At 44.7% G+C, this 11,629-nt stretch overlaps 1 protein-coding gene across 1 annotated transcript; it reads right to left on the bottom strand.

Moving 5' to 3' along the window:
- Positions 1-726: 726 nt before the first annotated feature.
- LOC139702668 (sulfotransferase 2A1-like) lies at positions 727-10,940 on the bottom strand. The gene is made up of 6 exons (XM_071604264.1): positions 10,805-10,940; positions 9,546-9,754; positions 7,933-8,059; positions 4,592-4,686; positions 2,731-2,908; positions 727-839 (listed from the first exon to the last, which is right to left on the bottom strand). Exons 1-6 carry the CDS (start codon positions 10,938-10,940, stop codon positions 727-729), a joined length of 858 nt encoding a protein of 285 aa, XP_071460365.1.
- Positions 10,941-11,629: the final 689 nt, after the last annotated feature.

Below are 11,629 nucleotides of genomic sequence, written 5' to 3'. Positions count from 1 at the left end.
TGTGGTAAATGCTGAGTAGAAATGAGAACTCAGAATATATCATTCCTTTCACCATTGATGTATGTTTGAAAAGTCCCAAACAGAGAAATTGTTATTTATGATGTAAACACCACCAGGAAGGAGAATAAACTAGTCTGAAAATCACACTCCTCCAGATCCTCATCACAACACAATCTGAAGATGCACGTAAAGAAAAGGAACCTTAGGTGCTGCTACATTGTATTTCTTGTTTTAAGAATGAGAGACAATTGTGGGTGATATTCATCTTACATTGGTAGGCTTCTGTTTAAAATTATACATGATTTTTTTAAATGCCAGGATGTGACAAAGTGAATAGGGAAATTCCAGTCATTTTTACAAGCAAGTGATGAGAGAAGCCAAATACAGGCTCAGAATGAAGAAACAGGTTTTAAATTCTGTCAGAGCTTTGTGGGTTCACATAGGAGTTGGGCTCATGCAGAGAAACCCACCCATGTGTGGAAGTCTATTTCCCTTCCTGATCCCCCTTCCCCACATGCCCCTCCCCCTCCATTCTCCTACTCTAACAAACTAGAATTCCTTTTGCTTCTCAATTATCTTATATTTCATTGGTTCTTTATGTTATCCTATCCTCCCACCACCTTTTCCTGAAAAGTGGTTTTTACGTGAAGAACCCCTCAGTCCTGAGCATGTCCCAGGACAGGAAAACCACACAGTGTCCATGAAAGATCCTGGACCTGTTAGAGGTTACTCCCATGGGAACAGCTCTTTGGGGAAACCCACCATCTTCTCCTGGTAAACTTTATCAAAGGCTTCAGCTTGGGCCACTGTGAGGTGATTCTTCCAGTCCCCAGAGATGCCTGGAAAAGATGAAGTAGACGCAGACCAGATCTAGGGAGAGGTCTTAAGATGGAGACCTCCTCCCTGCTCTGTCAAGACAGCAGAGTGACCCCTGGGTCATTGGTGAGGCCTTCTCCTCCCTGGACACCATGTGCATTTCCCCTTCTACCTGTCTGGAAAGTGTGTCCTGACTGCCCTTCTCTCCCAAACCATCCTGCACAGAATCCACAAGCAGCGATCCTGGCTATAAATCAGAACATCTGGACTGGAACTAAGTCTGACCACTTGTTTTTTGAGCACTTTGGCCCAAGCTGACAAAATTTCAAACCTGGGTGATGAGAGCAGGTCACACCTAGTGTCTCTGCTTTGGCCAATCCCTGTGATCATACCTTCTGCACAAGGAACCCATGTTGACCCCTTGCCAGATCCAGTGGCTCCAGTCCCCGGGGGCTCAGAGTCTCCCAGGACGTCCACTCTCCTTCAGCCAAGTTCCTTGGTGCTTTGAGGCTCTAGGTGAAGGGTCCTTGTTGGTTGGGACTCCATCCCTGGGACTGCCCATTTGCTCTCTCGGCTCCATGACACAGTCTTCTGATTCAGTTTCAGACTTGCCAGGCTGCCCCCTCCTCAGGGTGTTTACCTTTCCTGCTCCTGACCCCAGAGTGCTGTCCTCGCAGACACCTTCACCTCTGTCCACTGGCCTCACTCAAATGTTTACTCCAATGCAGTGACTCAGTGGGCTCTCAGCTCAGAACCCTACATCTCCATCCTCGTTCATAGCAATGATCAAACCTGATACATTCTGTGTACTTAGTTTTTGAATGTGCATAAGGTATGCACTTCTAACATATTAGGGTATGAAATAATTTTCACAAATTGCCTAAGAATTACTGCTTAAAGGAATTATACCGTATATGCTCAATAAATATTTTTGGATAGGATTGATAAAAAAATGAGGAATAGACTAGCTTTACAGACAAGGGTTTTAAAAACTCCCTGGAGGGGATACCCAGTGACAGTGGTGGTGGTGACATGGGTGCTAAATATATGGACATGATTCTTATCCTTTACTTATGTGATTACAGCATTATGCATCATATACATTAATTTTCACATAGCAGACTGATCTAATAAATTAATAAAAGAATAACAATAGCTAAACCAATGTAAGATGTGCATGTAAACAATACACTCAGATGAATATAAAGTAGCAGCCTATGTCATATGTCGTGACTGTCCTAATACCACACACGACTCCCATTTTCATAGTTATCTTCATTAGTAGAACAATCTTTACTGATTTCTTCTGCTGGGCCTGGGCTCCTCCCCAAGTCCCATCCCCATCTCTGTTTTATGGCTCTGGGTTCCAGGCTCACTGGGTGGCAGAAATCCTGACCTCCTGAATATCCCTTGAAGTACTTAGTATATTGATTCCATGGGTCACCCTTTCAGATCCATGTGAACTGGAGGAATATGGCAAAACAGGTCCTGCCACTACTTGGAGTAGACATTTTCAATAGGCCTGAACCCAAGGGTGGGGACATGATTCGTCTTTCCTCACAGGAAGGAGGCCTTACAATGTCTCATAGCAAATGCCCTCCTCTCCACTCTCTCCAGTCGTGTCTTTCTTTGTGTATCTCTCTCTTTAGGGCAGTGCTCTGTGGTAAGTCACCAGTGGAGTGGCCCAGACTCCACCATCTCCAGAACCCCCCTCGTCCCCAAGAAGGGGTCAACCTTCTCCAGGTACCTGCAGCCCATCCCAGTCCCATAAACACAGTTTTCCTGAAGGGCACGAGAGGCTTTCTGGGCCATGAAGGATTCAAGTTGAAATGTCCCAACACCTGCATTCTCAGTGCCGGGGGCAAACACAGGAATGCCCACGTAGTCTACCCATTCTGAAACCAGGGCATTTACCTTTTCTTGTAATTAAGAAAGGCTTAGTAAATAAAGCTTCAGGCAATATTTCAAAGTTGGACATCTTGTTTTGTTTCATGACTTGGAAGGAGCTGTTCTTGAGGACGGAGTCCAGTTCTTCTGGATTCAACTTCTTTCCCAGGAACTGACAGATCCTCTCTATGGTGCTTCTTGGGTCCTACGTGTGAACATGAAGAGGGAAGCTGTGAAAGGCAGGACAGCAGGACTTGGAGGATGGGAAGGGGTGTTAGGAGGGCTGTGGGAGGAAGAGGAGGGGAATGACATCAGATGGGAGAAGCCAGCTGGGGATGCCAGAGGAGGGAGGCAGAGACAGGGCCAGCAGAGGGCGTGAGGTGTGTGGTGATGTGGAGATCACAGGGGCTTCCCAGGAGGCTGAGTCAGGACACCCCAAAGGCAGAGGCTGGGGTTTCTAAGGAGACGCCTGAGATTTCAAGATAAGGCAGCGAGACAAAGTCCCCAAAGGCTAATCCTCACACCAAGTGATCCTGCGTCCCTTGACTGACACTTAATAACACACAGGGATTTACAATGTCTCCTTAACTTGACCCCGTGATTATGGATGGGTTTTCCTGTGAGATCACAGCAAGGAAACAGGTCATTATGAGAAGAAGGGATTTCCTTGTAGACCTAGAGCTCCTGTCAGCACCATAGTCCTTTATTATAGTCATGTTTTCAGGAGCCCCAGTCACTGAGTGACAAGAAGACCCAACTGTGGCAATAATGGAAGAACATGCTGTTGGTTGGAGAGGAGAATCCCAGGCAGTGTGCAGCTTGCTGCTGAGGTGGCTGACATGGCACCAAGGCTCCTCCCTGAGGACCGGCCTCATGCTGAGGACACAGCAGAACAGGAAGCAGCTGCAGGAAGGTGACCAGGGTCCCTTCTCCAGGGGAAACAGATGCCTGAGCCTGTGGCACCTTCTCTGTCCCCAAGACACACCCACAGGACAAGGGTTTTCTAAGGTCTGCTCACTCCTTTACTTTTTGTTCATTTTTGACCACTTCTGAAAATGCTTCTAAATATTTTAAAGCTTCCCATTCTGTGTGGACCTGTGAGCCTCCCACAGAGCCCCGTGCATCTCTGTGCCATTCATGGGCAGTTTTTTCTGCACCAGCAGAAAATTAACGTTAGGCTAAGTACCTCCTCAAAGTGTGACGATCCAGTCAGTGTAAGTGGCACATCTGCAAACTCAGATGAGAGTATTTATTTAGTTGGGAACATTCAACATCCTCTCCATTTGCTATTTTGAAATATATACTTAGTTACTCTTCTCCACAGTCCCACCCTGTGCCTCAGGTCACTGGAAGTCATTGCTGTTCCCAGCTGTACCCTGCACCCACCCACCAGGGCTGAGCTCATCCACAGGCCCTGCCTGTTACTCCAGCCCCTGACCCCTCACAATAGTCACCCAAAGTGGCACCTCACATTCATGTCACTTTGTCAGTCAAGGGGGAATCCAGAAAGGTGGACCTAACTCTGGGATTAGTGCTTTCTGCCCCACCCCTTCTGATGGCTAGGTTTCTGGGAACAGACAAGGTCCTGCAGGCAGAGAACTGAGCAGGCCCAGGGGGTGGCATAAGCAGTGGCACTCTTCTGGGTTTGTGAGAAGGCCCTTTAGATGATGCCAGACTCAATAGTTTGGAAGATATGAAGAAAGATCTTGGAACTTAGGGAGGGTCTCACAGAAGCTGGAAAATGGAGGCCAAAGTTCATCTCCTCTCAGTGACCTTCACAGCCTATGCTTTGACAGGAAACATGAAGGGGACACCCTGAAGACCAGGGACATCGGGGAGAGAGAGGATGTTGGGATGCTATAGGTGCCGACTATGAGAGGGCGCTCACCTTCTGCAGCTCTTCATAACTCAGCAGCAGGACGTTCTCCCTGTCTCTCATGGACATCCAGCCCCGAATGTGCTCGAACCATGATCCATAGGGCACTGTGGGGCAGGCACAGGGGTGCAGGTTACACACTGTCAAAACAGGTCTGAGCCATCTGTGTCACGCTACACATATTGACAGCTTGATTCACGTATAATTGATAAATGCTGCTGAAAATAAGTAATGCAATAGAGAAGGGGACCTTTTCTGAATTCATTCTATGGAACTAGTAGCATACTGATACCCAACTGGGAAACACAGATTAAGTAAGAAAACAACAGACCAATATTTCTGCTGAACATAGATACAGAACAGCTTATTAAAATTTCAGCAAATCCTATTCAGCATTAAGATTATACTCAGGACATGTTGTGTTCACACTTTAGGATTGTACATCAAGAGATGTTGATTTCCATCCAGGGATGTAAGGTTGGGTCAACACAGGGAAATCCATAAATGTATTTCACCACATCAATAGAATTGGCCTTGACAGAGGAACTTGGCTGAGCATCATGAGGGCTGTGTGTGACAAACCCCAAGCCAACATCATGCTAAATGGGGAAAATCTGGAAGCATCTCTCCTAATATCAGGAACAAGACAAGGATGTCCACTTTCACCACTGCCATTCAACAGAGCTCTAGAGACTCGAGCCAGAGGTGTTGGCAGAGAAGGGAATCAAAACCTCACCAGTGGGAAAGAAAGAAGCCGCGTTATCACTGTTCGCAGGTGATAGGAGGCTCTGCTGTGAACACCCAAGAACCTTTCCCAAAAAACTCCTAGAACTGATCAATCGAGGAAAATAGCAAGACAAAAAAATCAACATTAATAAACAAGCACTTTTCTTCATCACGAGAATAAATCTGCTGAGGAAGAATTCAAGAATGCAATTCCTTTCACAAAGGTTTCAACAAATACCCAGGTAGTGGAATGTGATGGTGCATGCCTATATCCCAGATACTCAGGAGGCTGAGGCAGGAGGATCGAGAGTTCAAAGGCAGCCTCAGCAACTTAGGGAAGCCCTCTCTCTAGATAAAGTATGAAAAGGGGCTGGGGATGTGGCTCAGTCATAGAGCACTTGACTAGCACCTGCAGAGCCCTGGGTCTAATCCCCAGTGCCATAGAATAATAATAATAATAATGCTGAAGTTATCATGTTTTAAAGTCTAACCAGTCTCAAGTCATACTGAAGAGGTATAGTAACAAAAAAGTTTGCTAATATCAAAACATTCACTGAGATCAGTAGATTAGAATAGAAGACTCAGAGACAGACCCACACAGATGGAGTCAAATGATCCTCAAGAAAGACACGAAAAGCAAATTTTGGAGAAAACAAACCCTATTTAATAAATGGTGCTTGGAAAACTGAACATCTACAGGTAGAAGAATGAAGCTAAATCCTGCAGAAAAATCAACTCCAAGTGGATCAAAAAACAGGAATTAGACCATAAACACCGAAACTACTAGTGGAAATCATAGTGCCTATCCTCCGACCTGTAGGTGCAAGCGTTACTTCTGTAAGACTCCTAGTGTTCAGGAAAGGCCAGGAGTTGATAAATGGAGACGCTCAAGTTGAAAAGCTTGTGCACATTGAGGAGATGACACAGAGAGAGAGGGCTCACAGAAGGGAGCAAAACCTTTTCCAGCCAATTTTTCTTACAGAAGATTAACATGCAGAACATAAAAAGAACTCAAAAATAAGTTTGTTATTATTATTTCTTTCTTCTAATTAGTTATAAATACAGTAGAATGCATTTTGATTCATTGTACACAAACGGAACACAATTTTTCATTTCTCTGGTTGTGCAGGAAGTAGAGTCCCACCACGTCTGCACTCACACATGGACTTAGGGTAATGATGTCCATCTCATTCCACTGTCTTTCCTGCCCTCATGTCTCCTCCCCTGCTTTTCCCAATCAAAGTTCCTCTATTCTTTCGTTGACCACCGCCCTTGTCCCTTTTGGTTCAGGATCCACTTATCACAGAGAACATTTGGCCTTTGTTTTTTTAGGATTGGCTTACTTTACATACCATGATATTCTAAACCTCCATCCATTTACCTGCAGATGCTATGATTTTATTCTCTATTAATGCGGAGTAATAGTCCATTGTGTATAAGTGCCACAGCTTCTTTATCCGTTCATCTGTTGAAGGGCATCTATGTTGCTTACAAGTTTATCTATCGTGAATTGAGCTGGTATAAATACTGATGTGGCTGTGTCACTATAGTCTGCTGATTTTAAGTCCTCTGGGTAAAAACCAAGGAGTGGAATAAATGGGTCAAATATGGTTCCATTCCAAGTTTTCTAAGGAATCTCTATACTGCTTTCCAGAGTAGTTGCACCAATTTGCAGTGCCACCAGCAATGTATGAGTGTGCCTTTTCCCCTTACCACCTCCTACCACACTTCTTCTTGCTTGTATTTTTGAAAATTGACGTTATGACTGGAGTGAGATGAAATCTTAGAGTAGTTTTGATTTGCATTTCTCAACTTGCTGAACATTTTTTCATGTATTTGTTGATTGATTGTATATCTTCTGAGAAGTGCCTGTTTGGTTCCTTAGCCCATTTATTGATTGGGATAAGACCAAAAAACTTAACACCAAAAACCAAATAACCAAATCAACAGATGGGAAATCACAATCATTTCTCAAAAGAAGAAATACAATGGCCTACAATTGTATGAAGAAAATTTCAACTTCTTTAACAACAAGAGAAAAGCAAATAGAAACTACATGGAGATCGTGTCTCTCTCCAGTTACAATGGCAATCATAAAGAACACAAATAGGAATAAACACTGGGAGGGACTGAGTGAAAAGGAGCACATACACACTATTGGGATTGGAGATTAGTACAACACCATGGATATCAGTCTGAAGTTTCCTCAAAAGACTAGGAATGGAGCCAGCATGTGCCCTAATCATAGAACTCCTGGGGATCCATCAAAACAAAGATAGCACACTATAGCAACACATGCCCCCCAGGTGGATAGCAGTTCAACTCCCAGCAGCTGAGCTATGGGACCAGCCTTGGTGTCCACTGATGAATGGATACAGAGAATGTGGTTCATACACAATGGATTTTACTCATCATAAAGAAGGACTAAATTATGTCACTTTGAGGAAAATGGATGGAACTGGAGACCAGCATGCTGACTGAAACAAGCCAGACTCACAGAGTCAAGGGTTGTCTGCTTTCTCTCATATGTGGAAAATACGCAGAAGAAGAATAAAATAGATATACCAAAAAACAAGAGAAAGACCAGCAGAATAGAGGACACAGACCTGTATGTGAAGAACACTCACCGTTTCCTTGGATGAACCATTGAAAATACTGTTCCAGTGACTCTGGTTGCTTACATAGTTTCATCATAGACCGATGATAATAACCTGACACAAGAACATCTTTGGGATTTCTCATGATATATATCACCTTAAATTAGAGAAAATGAAAAATCAGTCTCAGTCAGTCATTTCCCCACCTTGATCTTGATCTTTCCCTGGGCAGTTCTTCCTTAATCTTTATTAAACATGATGGATTCCTTTAATAAAATATTATAGCGTTCATTCACCAAATACACATCTTAACGTTCCTATTACATGGTCATGTGCCAGGAGTAGAGGGGGAAGACTTTGTCTCTTCTTTCTGGGATGCTTGTCTACTCTTCCTGGGAAGCTGCTGGAAAGTTTTAAATGGTAAGTGGTGAGGGGTGTGTGTGCTTTCCCACAATGATCACTAACAGCACACTGGATTAATAAATTATGGAATATTCAGATTCATAGCACATACAGCATTCTCACACTCAAGACCATTGATGAGTCTCACATGTATGACATCCAGACAGTATGCAAGCATTTATAGAAAATTCAGGAATAAGCAAAAGTAATCTGTGGCTGTAAGTCTAGGGAGTTTGCCCTCAGGTGGTGGGCACTGATGGTAGACGGAGACTTTCTGGATTATAGAAATGTTGTACATCTGGTCTGCATGATAGTTGACCTACTGTGGGCATTTGTTCATATGAAGAGGCTCTTGTATACGATTAGTGAACACACACACACACACACACACACACACACCACCTGGTACTTAATCATTAGAAACTAACTTTGTATTTGCGCCAACTTTCTTGGAGTTGTTATTGGAGGACTTATGTCGCTACAGGCCTCAGTTTTCTCAGGCAGAGGCTAAAGGAATCCAACAGGAGACATGCAAATGGGTCTATTGGAGCAGACTCACTGTTAGGCACTTTGTGACATTTCCAAGACACTTGGTTATCATTCTATGATCTTGGCATCATTTAAACTTAAAACATGAAAAAAATCAGAAGTCAACCTTAAGAAAGGATCTTCCTAAATATAGTCTTTGGCATGTAAAATCTTGGATAACCACTGTCTGTGCTGATCATCCATCAGCCATGGGGAGGCTGGAGAGGCTGCTGATCTAGAGCACAGTGACGTGGTAATGACGCAAGCCCTGACTCCTAGCAGTCCCCTGGATGTGAGCATTCATCAGTGTATGCAGGCTCTGCTCCCCATATATGGGCAACACTGACTTGGGTGCTTCCTCGAACCTGGCAGGAGGCTGTTATTGAGTGAGATTGGCGGACATGTGTAAGAGCTGTATGCAGGAACACTCTAGTGTAGATGCGGTTATAATTCTGGTTACACATGGAATGTGGTTTTCTAAGATTCTGACTTGAGCCAGTCGTATTACCCCTGAATTCAGGTGAGGCTAATCTGCAGAATGGTCCAACATCCTTGCACTCAAGAGTGGTCTGGTTGTGGCCACATGAACCTAAATAATATCTGGGAATGGCTGTCTCACCCAATCCACCCAGTGAGCACACACCCCAGCAAGATCTGCAGGGTGACCTAGGCACATGGAAGGGGAACGCATGGGCTGAACATTAGGCACTGACCTTGGCCTTGGAAGTGAATAGAGACTTGGGGAAGAGATGGAAGGGGAGGTGAGAGGACATGAGCCGTGGACCTTCTCTCTCATTTAATGGTTTGTAACCCACATCTGTCTCTATCCAGGGTGAGCGTTCCCAGGGGGGCACAGATCGAATCCACTTGGTATCACCATGGGAGTGAATCAGGCAGAGAATTTCAATCATCCAGTGGGTTCCTAGAGAAGGAAGGAAAATTGATGGTCGCTCACTTCAACCTGGCTTGTGAACAAAACTTATGATAAAATACATGACATGCACTTTACCATCTGCCCATTTTAAGCATGCCATGGGGTGGTGCTGAGCAGTGTTCAGCATGTTCCTGCTGTTGCTCAGCAGATGTCCAGAAGCTTTTTGTCTGAAAAACTGAAACTCTCTGCTCCTTAACAACATTTCCCTACTAATTCCATCTTTCAGGCCCTGGAACCCACCATGGGGCTCTCTGTTTCTGTGAACTTGACTACACTTTGCCCCAGGGATTCCTATACTATTTGTCCTTTTGTGCCCATCAGACTGCACTTAGCATGAGTCCCAGTATTGACCTATATTGTAGAAGGAGTCAGCCTGTGTCCTGGTTAAGGCTGAATCTTACTCCATTGTATCAACTCGCCACATTTTGTTTACCCGTTAAACTACCAGTGGATATTTGGATGCTTGCAACCCTTGGCTCTTGGCTGAGATCCTTCTAATATGTCCCAACTTCCCTTGACTTTCCAACCTCGTGTCCCTTCAAAGGTCATTGGCCCCAATCCTCGCCCAGTTTGCTGTGATCCTGCTCCATGCCCTTCTCCTGTAGGTGCATGACACATGTCCTTTCAGTCCCTTGAATTTTCCAGGCTCTTTCTGATTTCAAGTCCACGCTGACCCTCCTGCTCTACAGTACCCCTCCACCACATGACCTCCATTCCAACTTTTCCTTCCTGTTGAGCTGGTATTTCACCAGTAGGTCTTCACAAGTCACCCTATTCCACACCCTTCTCCGTGCCACCACACAAATGCCCAAATCTGCTTAGGATTCACTCCTATATCTCACTCTAATACCTCAGACGACCCCTGCTGAGCACTTATGTCACTCTGTCCTAGTCTGGATGCAATTGGCCTGGGGCACTGCCTCTTCTTCCCCAAAGCAGGGCTCACTGGCATGGAGAGGTCAGGCCATCCATCTGCTGTGTAAGCGAGAAACGCAGCCATCGCCTTTCCCATTGATGGTCCCTGTCCTGTTTCCTTACCTGATTTGGGGTAGGTCACCAATACTGTGTCTTCATCCTTTATCACAAACTGAGCACATGCTTCTTTCAAAACTTCATAGCTATAACCAAGCACAGGGAAACGTAACCCTTCAAACCACAAGTAGCCATCTGTCATGGTGATGAGCTCTCTGTGCGAGGTGCAGGGGTTCAAGCTGTATCCACCATTGGATGTTGGGGGAGGTACTGGGAGAATGGACTTTGAAGTAAAGTCAAAAGAATCATTAACTTTTCTTGTTGTCAAATTAACTGGGTGATTAAACAAAATTGTGACTGGTGATCAAAGTTTCTTTTTATTGAGCAATTTAGGAATCATTCAGGGAATGACAGGATCAGGATGTGAGCATGAGTTCATAGACAGGACCCCATGGCAAGTGCTGCAAAATAACCCCACTGAGCAATGTGTGGGGCCTGAAGAAAGCCATTTTTTTGTTTATATGTGTTTTGAAGAGTTTTCATAATAGAAATTTTACATGAAATCAATAGATACAGTGTAAGAATAATAGCCTGGAAGGACTTTGTGGAACTGTGGATGGAAGACTCTTGACTCTAAAGGACAAGAACCTGCTTCAGAGTCAGCAGACAGAGGGCTGGACTATCACTGGACTCCAGGGTCCAGTCCTCCCTTTCCTCTGATTCACATGTGGGAGTGGGTTGCATGCTGTCAGGATTTAGGGACTGAGATGAGGGAATCTTCATATCTATCACATCAAAGATCCATCGACGCTCTGTTTCTTCCTTGGTTGAGCACTCTCAGTGCCCAGGGGACTCAGGGACCAACAGCTCCACATGTTCAAGCAACACGCC

This window comes from Marmota flaviventris, chromosome 18 (genome assembly GCF_047511675.1).
Source record: "Marmota flaviventris isolate mMarFla1 chromosome 18, mMarFla1.hap1, whole genome shotgun sequence".
NCBI classification, from domain to species: domain Eukaryota; kingdom Metazoa; phylum Chordata; class Mammalia; order Rodentia; family Sciuridae; genus Marmota; species Marmota flaviventris.
Note: the sequence above shows the minus strand (reverse complement) of the source record. Positions and strands in the feature narration are given on the sequence as shown.

What these genes read in the sequence shown, in the direction of transcription:
- LOC139702668 (XM_071604264.1), bottom strand. Translation starts at nt 10,940, where the DNA reads ATGACAGATGGCTACTTGTGGTTTGAAGGGTTACGTTTCCCTGTGCTT. An exon ending in GGTGACCTACCCCAAATCAG is followed by an intron (nt 9,755 to 10,804) that starts GTAAGGAAACAG and finishes TTCCTTCTCTAG; the next exon opens with GAACCCACTGGATGATTGAA. An exon ending in TTTCTTAATTACAAGAAAAG is followed by an intron (nt 840 to 2,730) that starts GTAAATGCCCTG and finishes CATCTTTTCCAG; the next exon opens with GCATCTCTGGGGACTGGAAG.